The 17,810-nt window shown below is 33.1% G+C and overlaps 1 protein-coding gene across 2 annotated transcripts in view; it reads right to left on the bottom strand.

The window, feature by feature from the left end:
* Window positions 1-17,810, bottom strand: part of LRP1B (LDL receptor related protein 1B) — a 1,768,615-nt gene that overhangs the window by 565,210 nt on the left and 1,185,595 nt on the right. For both annotated transcript variants that reach the window (XM_069473041.1, XM_069473049.1), the window contains exons 29-31: window positions 17,550-17,777; window positions 5,878-6,052; window positions 4,985-5,079 (exon numbers count right to left, since the gene is read on the bottom strand). In XM_069473041.1, the coding sequence (XP_069329142.1) occupies window positions 4,985-5,079; window positions 5,878-6,052; window positions 17,550-17,777 (498 nt within the window). The remainder of the gene's footprint in view (window positions 1-4,984; window positions 5,080-5,877; window positions 6,053-17,549; window positions 17,778-17,810) is intronic.

Here is a 17,810-nt window from a genome sequence, read left to right as displayed (position 1 = left end):
TCCTTAATAAGATACAAGATGCTTATCTTAACTCAAGCGTTCCTTTCTGCGGATTCCTAGACTTTTGAACAAAACCTGATTCGTTTAGCCAATTGTCAACTAAAAAATTCCTAAATCCACCTATGACTTGTAAGCCTCCACTTTGAGATGTCCCACCTTTTGGGCCAAACCAAAGTATGCCTTCCACATACTGCTTTATGACTTTACCTGTAATTCCTGTCTCCCGAAATGCATAAAACCAAACTGTAACCGAGTCACAGTGAGTCTACCTGCTCAAGGCTTCTTGGGTGTGGCTCCAGGCCACGGTCCTCGAATTTGGCTCAGAATAAACCTCCTTAAATTATTTTACAGAGTTAATCTTCTTTTCCTTTGACAAATGTAATAATATAATAATGAAAGTTGATTTCAAGAACTTCCTGAAATACCCACCAACTCTAAAGCAAAAAGAGTATGCAATGACAATTTATACCTCAAGACTGTTTGAACCCACTTCCCCTCAAAATCTTCTTGTTGTATTTGCCAATCTGAAATTATCATATAATGATCCTTACTCAAGCCTAACCAAGTCTTCAATTGAAAGACCTACCTTAAACCACATTTCAAAATCTCAATTACTATTTCAACTTTGCCCTTCCTCCTCTGAAATACTAGTATGACTTAGCTGATTAGTGTTCTCCCTTACCACTGTAAGCAAGAAACTCAGCTTTGTCTAACACATTAACTTCCATGTGAGTTGTATTTAACTCATGATAGTTTTGAGCCCAGGGCCTCGTGAAGCATATGTAACTCACACATCTCTTTACCTTGGGAGCCATGTGAACTATTTTTCAAGTTGCATATAATGCACCCACAGAAAACAATAAAAAATAACAAATATTTCATTAAATTAGAAGAATCGTTTTGTTTTTGAAGTTTTTATCCTATTTTTGTAATAAAACACTGTGGCCCCAAGGGAAAAAATGTTTTTTCTAGTGTGGCAGTCAATGTGCTGAACAACAGGTTGTTTGGTAATATTTTAAGGAGTCAGCATTCAACACAGAGAAGAAGAAAATATACATTCATAAATTCACTATACAGAATTAAATATTATTAAGATTTTATAATATTTAATTTGAATTTTATTAAATGTAAACTGAAATTTACTTATACAGTTAAAATCCTCTTTGATAAAGATGAAAATTCCCTTTCAGATGTTATTATTTACCCTTCCCAAAGACAACTGCTATTATAAAATTGATGTGTATATTTCCAGTCTACTTCTTTCCATAGTTTTATAGATATGTATATCTAGGAGCAATATATATTAATGCTTTGTGTCTCACTTTGAAATTATATAAATGACATCATACTGTAAGTATGTAGGTATTATTCTGCTAATTACTTTTCTCAGTGCTCTTTGAGATGTAAGTGAAAAAAACCAAAATATGCCACCCCAAAATACACTTCTTTGGCATATTTTGAGATGGCTATTCAGAGGGGCTGCAGATACAGGAATAGCTCTGAAAAGCTGTCCTTTGTGGGGAAACTTGCATCTGTAGAGAAAATCTACATTAACAAAGTAAAACAGCAGATGTAGACGCTTTCTTTGAGGTCTCCTTATCTGCCTTATTCGGATTTAGGAAAAACTTAACTCATGTGGAAAGGGGACTAAAAGTCTGACAGTTTTACAGGTTTGATAGAGAAACTTTTGAAACAGGTTCCCATTTATCCTTTCTGAAGGCTGCTACCTGTGAGGCTTCATCTGCATAAGCAGACAGCCCTCGCTTGCCATGCCTTTTCTGCCCTGCCCCCTCTCTGATAATCTGTCACCATGCTCTAAGCCTCTATTCTTTTCTGTACAATATAAAAACTTCAGTCATATGGCCGTTTTTGGAGTCTCGTGAGACTCCTGCGTTCATATGCACATCAGTAAATTTGTATACATTTTCTCCTGTTAACATGTCTCTTGTGAATTCATTGTAGCAGATTTAGACTCAAACTTTCAGAGGAAAAGTTTGAACTTCTCTGCACATATGTATGTATGTATGTTTATATACACACAAACATACGTATGCATGTATTATATTTTAGCAATGAACATGCTGCATTTATTTATTCATTCCTCTTTTAATAAGGATTTAGTATCTTTTCAATTTTTTATATTATGATAAACAATGATTTAATGTAATTCCTTGTACTTATTTTCTTGATCACATATATAAGAACTCTCTAAAGTATATAAGCAAGTGTGGAATTGCTGGAACGTGAGATATTGCATATGTGGCTTTAATTCTAAAAATAACACCAAAAGTTACATACTATTAAGTCTGTTCTTTAGATAATGTAACTGAGCCTTAGAAAAGGTAAGAAACTTGTTTAAAGTCACAGAGTTAATAAGTGTCAAAGCAGAGAAGCAAATACAGATTAGTTTGGCTCCCCAAACAACTTTTCCCCAACCATGCTGTCCCTCAAACATGTAAAAAGAATGTTTTATATTCATGTGAAAATTGCTTTAAGTCGTCCCTAATTTCTGGGTTTTTGAATTTGCTTTTTCCTCTTGTACTTAGACTTTGAACAATTGAATTCATTTAATTTGCATTGTCAGGTAAGAATGGTGAATGTTATCAAAGGAGATCTTAGTGACATCTATGGATGGAATCTACTCTTTTAATTCTTCACTAAACTCACTTATAGTCTTAATACTACAGACAATCAACTCATTCAAATTCTAGTCTATTGTACCTAACACACATACTAGTTCTACTACTGACAGGTTCTACTATCATGGGCCAGATGTTTTTCCTCACACATTTTTTTCATTCAATTCTCATGAGAACTTTATAAAACAGACATTTTGTCTTAATTATACAAATAAGGAAACCAAGCACCACCAAGCTAACATAACAGTAACTTGCTCAAGTTCACTATGTTACATTTACTAAATGGAATCTAAAATGATTTAGATTCCTATGCCCCTTAAAGAAAAGGACAGTGTCCAATTTTTACCAACAGGCAAAATCTGATATTCAATAAAAATCTGTATATTTAATGAGTGAATGTCTGGCTCACAGGCCATACTAAATGCTGATTTAAAGTATAGTTTGTAATGAGGTTCTGAGTTATTTCTGCCAAAATAGTATGTCTTGAACAAATTAAAGCTTACTAAAAGTATGATTTTGAAAATTTATTTTAAAATAATTTTCAAATATAACAATAACTGACAGAGTAGATATCTACTATTTACCATTGAATCATCATCCATACACAAACACATTCATCATCCATATCCACAATATATACATCATCCATACACATCCATACACATAAGATTTTCAAAGATGTTTTATGGGATTAAGTCAAAGCTCTCTGTTGGCACCATTGTGTCCTGTTACATCTGACGATTTACAATGGTTGGCAAAGGTAAAATAACAAGCTAAATAAACACATTGCAGAGTGAATGAAAACTTAAAAATATCACTCGGTGTACAACAACACCTGAGGGGCCAACTACAAACTGTGAATAGTTAACAGTAATTCCTGTCACAGACTTTTTAAAAAATATACGCTGTTAGGGTTTTCCCTTAATTTATTTTGAATAGGGAAATGGATATTTAGTATAGAAGATAAGGTTTTCCTCAGTATTTAAACAAGCATATAAATTAACATTTTGGTATAACCTACGGCTACCAAATTACAATGTAAGGACTTGATTTGCTTATATTATTTCCACCATACTCACTTGTCAGTATTAAATATTCTGAACAATTCCAAATATGCACCAACTGAATTGCTTTTGTCCAAATTAAGTCCTTTGTATGGGGCCTAATCTTGTAGAGCCCCTTGTTTCTTTTGTTCTGTCATCTTCCCCACACAAAAATATTAGCATTTCAATCTGTCTGTAATTTCTAACACTACCCTGAATTCCAATTATGTACAAATCTTAGAACAAACAGTCCAAAGAAAAGAGCTATTATCAGTACATTTTATATCAGAGTTTTATTCTATAGACTATGTGAAAAGAATTATTTATGCCAAATCTTAGTGAAACTATACCTTTATTGAATCATCACTATTAAAAATGAGCTATTTCAAGTCAGTATATTTCTACCTTTCTAAAAGTAAGAAAAAAATTACTGAAAAGCTTCATGGTATATCAATTCATTTCCCAGATTCAAAAAATATACAGCATTCAACTCTAAACAAAATTATGACTTTCTTTGGTATATTCCATCATTTATGCATTTATTATGATACTAAATTTCAGGTTCATTATTAAATTTTTTAAAAAGGTACTTTGAAATGACAAATAGGCAATATGTTTATTCTTGCCTCTCAAAGATATACAAGAAAATATGAGAGGAAAGTGATTAAGGTTAAAAAACAGTATTATAATATAGAGATATCTATGTCCAAATAGATAACTATATTCTAAAAGAATTTTGGACTTAAGATTTTCAAAGATGTTTTATGGGAACAAGCCAAAGCTCTCTGTCAGCACCATCCTGTTACATCTGATGATTTGCAATGGTTGGTGGTTGGCCACGGTAGAATAACAAGCTAAATAAACACATTGCAGAGTGAATGAAAACTTTTGAAAACTAAATGCTAAATATCTAAACCCAAATCATTGTAACTATTAATAATGATACAATAGTGATGATCAAGGGAAACCTCAGTAGCCATATTGCTTTTGCAGCATTGTAACAGATATTCACCAGTGAAAATAAGATATTTGTTAATTACACTAATTTTTTAGTAACTTCAGTATTTAATACATTGCAAAAATTCTTATATTAAAAGGATTTATCTTCTTATCCCTATAAGGAATGTTTCCTCCTTACCCAACATAGATCCAATAAGTCAATGAAATTGATCAATTCTTGAATTAATTTTTATCATTAATCTGTAATATTTTCTTTCAGGCTCTAGATCAAAGGTACATTGAACAGTATGCCTTTGTAACATTAGAAACTGTAGTGACTAACTATTAAAAAGGAATACTTACCAACTGGTTCCTTCTGATTCTGAAAGAGAATCTTGCTATTACTGCCATCCATGTTTGCCATGTTAATTGTGTTTCCATCTGTCCAGTAGAGTTTCCTTAATTCAAAAGAAATATAGATTAAAAATATTAGATGTAGACCTACTTCCTGAGTAGAAACTACACAAAGAACAAACTAAACATCAAAATATATTCTTGGCTTGAGATTAATTTCTTTCTTTTTAGGAAGCCCCCAAATTGTTGAGCCATTTGGTGGCAATAATCTACATATTTGCCTGGGAAGAAAGCACCTCTCTTGCTTTTTCCTGTTATTGAAAAAAAAAATTATCTCACTCCCTTTTCCCTCTTACATTCACAATGGAATATTTAAGTACAGTAAATTATTTTCATTTTAAGCAATTCATCAAGACTTAACTCTCTTAGCTGTGAAGAAATCAGACACTGTAGAGGGGAATAAACTCATCTCAATGATTCCTGTTGTTTAAGTGCTGGAGAGAAAGAGTTTAGCCCTATGCGAGCTTCCTCAAGTGTATAAGATGACTAACTGAAAGACTGGAGAATCTGATCTACTTAGCAGTGACCATAATAACATCAACATGCAGTAAATACACTATTAAACCACTGGCATTGGAAATGTGATCAACCACTTTCTCCAACATCTCTTTTTATTTGAAACTCTCATTCCTTACAACAATATAAACAAAAAGTCTTATTTTACACAGATACTAGATCTCTAACCAGGCATCTCTTAAAGTTTCTATATTTCCATTTACTTTTTTTTTTTACTCCATGGCTGTTATATCTGTGTCCTCCAAATTAAACAATGGTTTTATGCAAAATCAGAGAAAAAGTATGTGAAATTTTGGAAAAACTTAAAAAAAATAATCATACTTTACCCCCTGACTGGGTGAGCTGCAAGACACTGTGGCTTATCAATTCCATGGATAATTGAAGTTTTCAAAGAGCCATCTAGTCTTGCCACATTAATTTGCGTTTCATCAAATTCTGAGCTAATCCAGTATAAATTACGAGAGATCCAATCCACCGCTAGCCCTCTGATACTCTGAATATCTGTAAAACGGGAAAGAAAAGATTTAAAAGTGAATGAAGTTTCTCATTCTGTTGACTCTTCAAGTAGTTATTTTCTTTCTATGGGTAAATTTAATTTACACTTTAATTTGTTAGCTAAAATTGTACAAGATTGTAATCTCATTCCCTTATCAGCCCTTCTTAAGGCATGAATAATCATTAATGTCTTACTGCTGAGCCATTTGAAAACTTAGAGCAACAATTAGCATTGGAATTATACTACTAGTCAATGATTCACTTGCAAACACTTAGGAGTACAGGCAGGCAGCAGTCTTATGGGCTAAGGTGACCAAAATTCAAATTAGGGTAATAGCTTCTCTAGTTGGTAGCACATCTTTCTAGTTAGGAGAAAGTACTTGTGGGCGATCGACAAATGGACTATTTTATGTTTTAAGTGCCAATTTGTTACTGAAATAAGATAAAACAATTCAACTTTCCTAAAAAATCACCAGAGTTGAGTATCTTTCAAAGTAGATAATTAACAGGAATTGACTGATATAAGAAAAGAAACTAAAATCTCTTTAACATTCCTCCAGTGTGGATTCTGTAGAAATTACTGAAATCTAATTAAGTTCAGATTTATTGCAGCCAATATGAATATTTGGGTTGCTATTTCTTGATTATTGAATTAGAAATCTTTAAAAACAATGATGGAGTTTAGGTTTAAATATAATTTCACATTTTAACTAAGAAAAAATTGAGATAAAAATAAAATGTTATAAAAGATGGATACTAGAAAATCTTTTAAAAATATTAATACATAAAGTAAGCCACTTTAGTCTCCAATTTATGGCATTTAACTACTCTACCTTGGTTTTGTGTTTATTTTACAAAGTTTTAATATTTTCTAGCATTCTGTATTTCTAGAGTTCTCTATACTGTTAGGTAGACAGGGACCTCCGGCTCCTCACCAGGACAAGGTGGGCAACTGCGGCACCTGGGGGAGAAGGGAACACCCTATGAATCTGCCAATCAGAACTTAGCACACAAGCTGCAAAAGAATACAGAGGACTCTCTAGCTCATGGGCCAAGCAGCATAGGTACAATTGAGTCTGGAAGGTGACTTAGGCCAATCTAAGGCTAATTATCATGTCATTCACTTAAATCTATGCTGTGGTTCAGCCTCACAAATGGGCTTTCACAGAGGCTCATGGGAGATCTACATGCACAGAAAGACTCAGGTCATATAACTCCCAAATGTCCATCAGAGTGGTTCCATGATGATGTCTGAACCCTGGCAGGGCCCTACCTGGACCCTATAAAACAAGACCCAGACCATAACCAAGGTCTCTTTTGCTACAACAAGGGTCCGGCCATCATCTGTGGCATATGTATATAGCTGTGTAAACCTAAATCTTCTCTTGCCCTATAATCCTATCTTGCTCCCTCTCAACAAATTTCACCTCATGCTTGCCTTACTTTGATGTGTCTGCTCATTCTTCAGCCAAGAGCACACCAAGAACCGAGAACACAGAACAAGATTGCAAAACCCAACAATACCACAGTTTCTCAAACTTACAAGACACCCGGAGGCTGCTAAAATGAAGATTCTAATTCAGTAGTTCTGGAGAGAGGCCCAAGATTCTGCTACTGCTCAAGGTTAATGATGCCAATCAAAGCTTCAGAATTTAGCTTTAATGGAATTGTTGTATCTTCCCTTTTAATTCTTTTCAAAAGAAGCCACAAAGCTAGAGTTTTTCGTGTGAAAGCGAAAAATCCAGACTTGTAAAATTTGCCAACTAGGTCAAAATGTAAGATACAGACAAGATGGGGAGGTACAGCCATTCTGAGTCAGTTATAAACTGCAGTATTGGAATGGTAGTCTTCCACTATATATTTACGTTCTTGAATATCAACTAAGCCTACTTTTCATCTCATAAATCCTTTAATTATTTCTAAGTAACATTTAATCACAGTTCCCTTAGAAAATATTGCTCATGTTTCCAGTTCTCCTCAAATCAACAACCCTCACACTCTGCAAGTTAACTTTCATCATTAATTTATAAGTTAGTGAATTGCAAATGTGAATTTCCTTCAGTTTTCAACCCCAAACTTCAAATTTCTTTTTATTTTTAGGTATTCTCATAGTTCCCTCTTTTTATCTCGAGAGAAAACTAATATACAACTTCTTTAAAATTAAATCTGCCATATCTTATACTTATTTATTCGCGTAATTCAGAATCTTTATTCCTTCTTCACTCTCTGGAGTTTATTGGTTGCTGAGAGGCAATATTGACGTAATGAGAAGATTTGGGTTCATGTTCCAGATTCAGTGATTAGTTTTGTCATTAACCAAGTCATTTAAATATCTTCAGCCTCTTATCTGAAAAATGGTGCTAATTATAGACAATACATAGTATTATTATGAATATTACAGTAGGTAATGTGTTTTTATGTAGCTCAACGTAGGGCTGAGGAATACTTTGCCAATCTAAAGACTTAATACTTTCTGCATTTTACCTTGGATTGCTTGGTTTTGGACAAAGATAATAAAAGCAGTTTTTATTTCCCCTAAATACATATTCTGCAAAGATTTTTGTGTGGGGGGAGGGGGGAGGTGTCTCTGCTGCTCAAAATCCTTTTATTCATTTCTAATGGACTCTTTATCATACAGCCTAGAGATACATTCCACTATTAAATTGTAAAATATGGCCAAATGTAAGTTATTAATACCTATTTAGTCCTTGTCAATTCTATAGCTATGCTCTCTTGAATCCATTTCTATCTTTAATATTACAACAGTATGCAGTCTTTTCCTTTTCTAAGCAATTGATTTAGTTGCTGCCAGGTTATTTTTCTGACTAGAGAGCTTTGAATCATGACCTTCACTTGCTACAAGGTATTCAATAGCTTCCAACTACAGAGAATGTGATGTCTAAATTCCTTAGCCTGGCTTTCTATATAGTCTAAATATAGCTACAATACCTTCCCAACTCTATTTATCACTATTTTTAACCAAATGCCTCCACTTAAGTCATATTAGTGTGTTTTCAGATTTCCAGACTTGTCCTGACCTTTCCCAATTACAGGGAAACTATTTAGACTTTCTAACACATTTCCACTTGCGTGAATTTTAGCAGCTGGTAGGCAACATCATTATCAATCACAAAAACTTAATTATTTCTCCTGTATAGCACTGATGAAAAGATTTTGTCCATCTACCTAACTCAACAGGACTGTATCTGGTTGATCCCTTTCTACCTAAGGTGATAGTTATTTAGCTGATATATTACTACTTTCACATATGCTTCTTGAGGGCAGGCTTCTTGTTAATTTATCTCTATAGTCTCTCTTCCGAAATATATACAACATTGCCTGCCATATAAATACTTTTAATGAATTCATCAATAAATTCATAAGATACATAATCTAAAATTTTAAGAATATGTGAACTGAGCTAAAAAAAAGTCTCTGTTGAGAAGTACCTATCTAAATACATACTCAGGCAATCTTAATTCTAATTTTTTTTTCTTATCCTTTTTCTACCCACCAGATTGGAATTTCTAATTATCGTTCTTATGTCTGAAATAAAACTTGTGTTTTTTGTCTATCACTAATACTCACATCTGATTGTACTAGAGTACCCTGGTAAATTCCTCATAAAGATATGGGGAAAAAAATGAAAATAGCTATCTATTTAATATTTAATGATATTTTATCTCCTTGATAAAAATATCAAAATAATAAATTCTGATTCTTAACTCTTATTTTTAAGTAAATCAGACCAAGACCTCTGAGCAAGTTTCTCAGAAAGTTCAATTTTCTATTTCTGGGGACTCTCACTTCTTGAACTCAGGCAGATTAGTATATTCTGAAAATCCCTCTATTGCTACAGAATTCCTTGATGTATGATCAATTGTAACTTTCACATGTATTGTAGAGATCATAAGACAAATGAGAAAATCTCAACGTGTTAATACACACTCACATGTTAACTAAAACGATAAAGAAACCAAATGGGAATGCAGAAGATGGTGCAACCATAAAGAAAGAACTTGTACGGAGAATCTAGAGATTCATGAATTATTAGTTTCTGAGTGCAAGAGGGTTCAATCCTTACACTCACAGCGCGTGGGAGAGCTAAATAAGAATAATCACAGGGGCATTGGAAGGGTATAGGCACACCCTAGTGAGTGGAGTGAGTGGTGTGAAAATCTGCCTGCTTAAAAAAGAGGACAACTTAAAAAATTAAAAAAAAATTATTATTCCCTATCTTTTCTCTGGGTATAAAACAAATCACAATTTCTAAGCATAGGTCTGTACTTAGGCAAGAGATTACTAGCTTAAACTCATGAAATCCACTGGTTAGGAAGTAAAAAATAAAATTAAATTGATTCCTAGCTTACATTAATAGTAACTTCATTTCTCTCCATTCATAGCAAATTCGAATCCTCTGTGAAAGAAAAGTTTCTTCAACCTAGGCCCTCACAATTCCCATTGATTAAGTTCATCCTCATAATAGATCAGAACAAAAAAATTAAAACACACACAGTAATGAGACATAAGAGAAAGAGTAAGGAGGAAAATAAATAACAAGTGTAAAACTCCAAATTATTATATATAGGATAAAGAAAAAGGAATAGAATATTTTAAAGGAATAACAGATGCTTTGAAATAATAATTAAGGTGCAATAATACTTTTAAAAAATCCTCTTGGAAGACATAAATGAGAACCCCAAATAACTTGTGATATTTAAAAAATATTTAAAAAAATTTTTGGATATATTAAACAGTAGCTTAGATAAAGTTCCACTAGTAAGCTACAAGATAAATTGAAAGAAGTTAACCAAAGCTAGCACTGAGAAACAAAAATATTAAGTGAGTTAGAAGATAGAATAAATAGCCTACCATGTCTAATTAGAGTCTACAAAGCACAGAGTACAAAGACTGAGTTAGAGAAAATAGAAAATAATTGAGGTTTTTTTCCCTACCTGGACTGATGAAAGACAAGACCCCATAGGAGACAAAACAGACAGGGTGGCAAAGTAAAATTATTGTAATGAAGACAAAGAAAAGATGCTATAAACAGCTAGAGAGCAAAGACACATGACCATAAAAGGAATGACAATTAGACAAACATGGGGTTTCTCAACAGAAATAAGAGAAGCCAAAGGATAGTGGGACAATATCTGCAAAGGGCTGAGAGAAAATAGCTCTCAACTTGTAATTTTATACTCAACAAAATTATTTTTCAAATTACAAATCAACAACAAAAAACCTGAGTGAGATGTGGGCAAAGACTTAAATAGTCATTTCTCCAAAGAAGACATAGAAATGGGCTACACACACAAGAAAAGATGCTCTACATCACCATCATCAGGGAAATGCAAATCAAAACCACAATGAGATACCACTTCACACCTATTAGGATGGTTACTATCAAAAAACATAAAATAACAATGTTGACAAGGAAGTTGAGAAATTAGAATCCTTGTGCACTGTTTTTGGGAATGTAAAATGGTGTAGAAACTATAGAAACAGTAGGCATTTCCTCATAAAAGTAAAAAGAATTGCCGTATAATCCAGCAATTCCAGTTTTGGGTATATACTAGAAAGAATGAGAGCAGGATCTCAAAGAGATATTTGTACACTCATAATCACAGCAGCATTATTCACAATAGCCAAGAGTTGGAAGCAACTAAAGTGTTCATTGACAGATAATGGATAAACAAAATGTGATATACACATACAATGGAAAATCATTAATATTTACCCTTTAAAAGGAAGGAAACTCTGACAAATATTACAGCATGTATAAACCTTGATGATATAATGCTAAATGAAATAAGCAATCTTCATAGAGACAGAAAGTAGAATGGAGGTTGCCCAGGAATTGAGGAAGCAGGAAATGGAGAGTTTATATTTAAGGGTATAGTTTTAACTTTTTTCTCTACAATGTTTGACTAGAGATGTTGGTCACCAGTTCTGCTCAGAAAGAAGAACCAAAGTTACAGGTAAATAAGTATGACCCAAGTGGAATACTGAGGGAAGAGTGCCAGCACCTACTGGAGAACTGATGGGAAAAACCTACAGGCCAATATCCCTGATGAGCATAGATGCAAAAATCCTCAACAAAATATTTAATACTAGCAAACCAAATCCAACAGTACATCAAAAAGATAATATACCACACTCAAGTGGGTTTTATTCCAGGGATGCAAGAATGGGTCAACATACACAAAGCAATAAATGTGATGTACCACATAAACAGAATTAAAAAAAAAAACCAACAAAACTGTGATGATCTCAATAGATGCAAAAAAAATTTGATAAAATTCAACATCCCTACATAGTATATACATTAATAAACATCCATGAACCCAAGATCCAGCTTAAAAAATAAAACATTGCAGATACTTTAGGAGCCTTCACTAATTTTATTCCTTTCCAACTCTGAGAAATGTAATGTTTATTGTCACCTTGGTTTTGTCTGTTTTAACCCATATATATGTGTCCCAAATCTTTTTGCTTTTCCTGGACAATATAGGGATAGAATTATAACTTTTTCACTGTCCCCATATCTCTTAATATCCTAAACCTATAATTAATTCCTGTCTTAGAGAAGATTCACTACATGCTGATATTGGAAAATGTCTGAAGCATCTTCCTTTCTCTTATTTTCATGTGGATTGATGCCACCAATACCTTTCCAATTATCTGATCATCTCACCTCTCAGTCATCAGGTTCAATTACTTCTATGTCTATAATGGCTCAATGTCTTTACACCTCTCTTTGTTTTAGTCTAATTTTTGTTTCAAATTTAGAACATTTCTGCCACTTTCAAATTCCATCCTTGTCTATAATTTCTCACTTTCCAATCTATCTTTCAAGTTTCCACCTGATTTATCTTCAGAAGAATTTGAATCACCTCTCTTTAAAAGTCTTCAGTGTTTTCCCATTGCCTTGGGGGAAAAAATACAAAAACAACTCCTCACACCTTGGTATGAGACCGTCTGTGATCTGTCCTCATATTAACCCTCCAGTTTACTTTTCTACAAGGCCCATGTATCCTTCACTACTTGCTCCTCTTTATGTTTGAAGTATCCAGACCTTGGTGCCTATTGGTTCCTCATCCTGGACTGATTTTACTATCATTTTTTCTCCCAAGCCCTAGTTTGGTTATCACCTCCTCAGTGAGCACTTTGGTAATCTCATGTAAGGATATAATATTTCTTGTTCTCATTTTCTGAGAACAACCTTATACCCTTGTTCAACTCCTTATTTCATTTAGCTTTGTATTTTAATTAATTATTCATATCTTACTTTTTCACTAGATATAAAGCTCCTTGAGGTTACGAACTTACTTATCTTTAAATAATTCCAGTGTCCCAGATATATAACCCAGAATATGGTACGAATTTTTTTAAAGCCCATGGAGAAAAATAAAAGCATATTTATCTTTCTAACTAAAAGATAAAGAATCAAAATAGAAAGTGTGGCTCATTTAGCACTTATAGGTACATAGTTCTCAATGGGATGGCATTTGTGGGAATGGTTCCTGCCTGTTTTTCCTTTCTATCTTTTTCTTTTTCTTCTTCTTTTTAATTATATGTTTACTTTCTTGCGCCAAAAGGCTTGCTGGGTGAAAATGAAAATTCTAAATTCTATTCAGAAATGATAAAACAACAGATGTTCCCTATCTAAACTCTACTTTAATTCAAAGTCTGTTTCTAAAATCTAGAGTTCACTGTTATTACTGAAGTGTTTCCATTTGTTTCATTCTCTCTGGACAAATTTTCAGAATAGTTTTTATTTTCTAAGCATTTTTATTACTGACTACAATTAAATATGGTCTCCTGCAAAATAGAAGGAATGAATCTTATTACTCACTGACAAAATAATAGTTGTCAATAGATAATATTTGAAATATGAATAGAAATCTACTCCCAAATAGGTTCAGTTAGATTGAGAGTACTGACAATTTCATTTTATATAGCAGCAATGTGATCAAAAGGTCTGAGTTTAAAATGGTCTCTATATTTGTAGTAACAAAAAAAAAGTATATGACTATAGGATTATTTCCTACCACGTAAGAGAGTGTCTTTAAAGAAATAAACAGCTACACTTCTAATTTACAGCAATTTTTTTTCCTTTATTCATTTTAGCTTTCTGCTTAACCTAAAATCCAGTTCATTCAAGTACTAGATTCCTCCATTACTAAAAAGATACTTTGCTCAAACAATTGTACTTGCCCAAAGATGTCTTTAATTTTTCAAAGGTGAACAATGTTTACTGTGCCCTAAAAATATCAGACATAAGAATTGCCTTTTCCAATAAAAAGTGAGATTTTATTGACAGCCTGGAATCTTACAAAACTGTCAACAAGTCTCTAAAAGGTTTTGCTCGTACTTCACAATAAACAATAAAATCCTTGGCAAGGACGTGGAATAACACTTTGCCCAGATACTGGCTTATATTGGGAATTTTAAGGCATATTAATGTCTTTTTTTTCTTACTATGTTAACTGCAAGCTGTACTTTAGAGGTTTTTTTTTTTTTAAGTAATATATTAGGTACTAAAGTATAATTCTGGAAAATACATGAGTACTCAGGAGGAGCAATTGAGCTGTGGGACTATCTGAAAAGGACAATGCCCAGGGTTGTTGCAATTAGTTCACAGCTGCTTGGAATAAAGTCCCAGACCCTCCTATTATATAGGTAATAAAGATAACAGGATCTCTAAAGGTTAGTCCTGAGTGTGACTTTGTCTCTTTAATTTCCTCATTTTGGCTTTGAGGAAGAGTTTTAGCTTCTTTGATATTAAGTTTTCTTATCTGCAGCATGGAAATGATTTGTTCATAATAATGGGTTTGCAAAGATTAAATAAAATAATGGTAACATCACATTAATGACAGCTACTATTACTCATCTCTTTACATAAATAACTGAAAAATATCTGGACAAAGCAGTGACTCAATTAGAAGAATCATCTGTCACCAGAAAGCTGAGATGCAGTCTACTAGCAGGAACTTTTTTGCCATAAATTGTTACAGTTGTTTTTTCTTATAGTCAAATTACCTTTGCTTTTCATGAGAGGCAATAATGTGTGTGTAGTTGTTAAATTATACAATGACTGTGCCGATAGTCATATATTAGTATTTATCTTAAAAAAAAATGAATTATACCAGCTCCACCCGCCTTGCAGAAAATAGGTCATGTGAGCAAATTATAAATTAAGAACAGCTTAGTGTTTACAGATATGGAGATTGGTAAGGCAGGCAAACTATTTTGAGGCATCTTCATGAAAGCTTGGGCCAAAGAGCTTCAGTATTTTTCTAAGAAAATGGTCGGCTTAGGAAGAAAATAAAAGATGTGTGGTGTGGCACAATGGATATATTGGGGGCCTAATTTTTGATGCTGGTTCACATTAGATTTAGGCTAAGTAAGGTAAGAAAAAAAAAGTCTCTCAAGAAAAATTCCAATAGAGAGAGAAAATACAGAGGCCAACAGTGTAAAAAGTAAGAGAAAGTTCTCCACAGAATCATTCACAGGGTATCTAAAAGACGAAAGGATAAAATAAAGTGCAATTACTGGGGGGATTTGAGATCCTCTAATGATTTCAGAAGCTAAACTGTCAAAAGTTCATCTAAAATTTTTCTATTAATGGAAAGATATATTGGTCCTTAACAAAGTTTGACTCTGGAAGAAAGAAACAGGCAACATCATTCAACCTGTGAGGTAAGCCAGAAATGGAGGAGTTGTCCCTTGACAATGCCTATTCCTCAACCTTTATGTCCAATTAATTCTTAATTTATTTTATATTTTTACTCTTTGATATCTCTAGAACATGTCCATGTTCCTCCATCTGGGTTTTTCCCACTCTAGTCTAGGCTTCTGTTACCTTTCTAGAGCCACTATAGCAGCCAACTAGATAGTCTCACAGAGTTCATTGCTCATCTACCCTCCCACCCCACAACTTTCCAGTAAATGTAACAGCTAGAGTGCCTTCTTCCAAAGGTGAAGCTAATCATGTAGTCCCACTCACCTTGAAACACTTCTTTGATTCTCATTCTTTTGGGTATTAGCATAGCATCAACAACTTGTTCTCTAAAAACTGACATGATTTGGTTTCTATTTCTTAGGATCCTTCAGCTTATATAGGCATACCCCTTTTGATCCATGCAATTTAGTCTATACTGGCTCTACTTCAATTTCTTACTATATAGAAAATATTCCAATATTTGTCAAAATGACTGAATTGGCAATTATTGATCCTAATGAGTATATATATGTATATCAATTATTAGAGAGAAAATATTATTGCTCAAATTTTGGTTGATAACTATAGAGTGTGCTAAACAGAAATAAGTCTTTGCAACTTTCTCAAAGATAAATTTACCAGATTACTGCTAGATACCAGTCCATAATTAGAGATAGAAAACTGTCCGCCAGTTTTTTAAGATACAACATCTTTTGCTCTATGTCATTCACAGAGCCTTTGAAAAGTATTTAATATTCATGGTAAAGGACTTGAACACTTCTCTGGTAGACTTTGATAAATTTCTTGAAGAAAGACCACTTAACTGATTGTCAGTCTTGGGAGGCACTTAATATCCTTTACCTGGTCTTTCAAGAGTTATGACATTTAATCAGGCATTATTTTTGTTTTTAATCCAGTTTAATGATGCTTATCCAACTATCCCCCTCCCCTTGTAAAACATCCTGTACAAAGAAGAAATCTTTGCATAAGTTTTTTTTAGAAAAACTCTTTCCTTTTGACAAGTTCAAAATAAATATCTGAATAGGCTTATAACCAATTCATTCAATAAGTTGCTTTAACAGTACTAACCTGAGATTAGTAAAAAGCTAGCCTAAATACAAGAGTACCTTAGTGGTACTCTCAGATCTGCTGCTAGTGGGTACTCATGGTGGCCTTCTAATATTGTACATAGAAAACTCTTTTAAAAAGGACTGTGAATTTAAAACCTACACTCTGTATTGCTTTCATTAAGAGAGTGATCATAGCTCAAATATGGTTTGACTTAAAATTTTCAGTATACTTTAAAGCGTGCTAGTTACCCTGTCCCTCATCCCTCTCCAAATCCCTCTATCAAGTTTAGGGAGCATAAGTTGAAGAGAAACTGTGTCTCTTCAAGTTGTTAATAAGCTTAAGTCAAAGTAGGATCCAGTCCTTTCCAATATGCTATATTTTCTCTCTGCAAGTGTAACTATTCCCCCATTAGCAAAAAAGGGGCTTTAAATCTGTTTATTTAAAAATCTGCAAATTTTAAGGAAAACTATTCTGAAGTTTTTTTCTATTCATGAAAGTAAATTTCTAATTATTAGTCAGCTATGTGCAATTTAATTATACCATTCTACAATGGTAAGGATATAGTATATTATTAAATTTCTAATCAATTCCTACTTTCAATTAATAGCATAGAGAGTTGAATAATAGAGAAAGAATATAAAAGAGCCTTGTGATTATTACAAATTGAATAACAAACACTTTTTAGGTTGTAATGTGCAAATCTTTTACCTCTTGAAATAACAGTTTCTAACCCCGTTCCATTAATAAAAGCCCGTTTAATGGTTTGTGTTTTAATATCTGTCCAGTATAAACGTTCCTCAGATGCATCGAAGTCTATTACAGTAACATCATCAATATCAGGGACTGTAAAGGCCGTGATAAAGTTAAAATACGGATTGTCAATATCCACTCCTCTGATTTCAGAACGCCTTGCATAAAGAAGAAACTTTTTCATTTCTAAAAAAAAAAAACAAAACAGAAATTAAGTGT

Source organism: Eulemur rufifrons, chromosome 1, assembly GCF_041146395.1.
Source record: "Eulemur rufifrons isolate Redbay chromosome 1, OSU_ERuf_1, whole genome shotgun sequence".
Classification (NCBI taxonomy): domain Eukaryota; kingdom Metazoa; phylum Chordata; class Mammalia; order Primates; family Lemuridae; genus Eulemur; species Eulemur rufifrons.
Note: the sequence above shows the minus strand (reverse complement) of the source record. Positions and strands in the feature narration are given on the sequence as shown.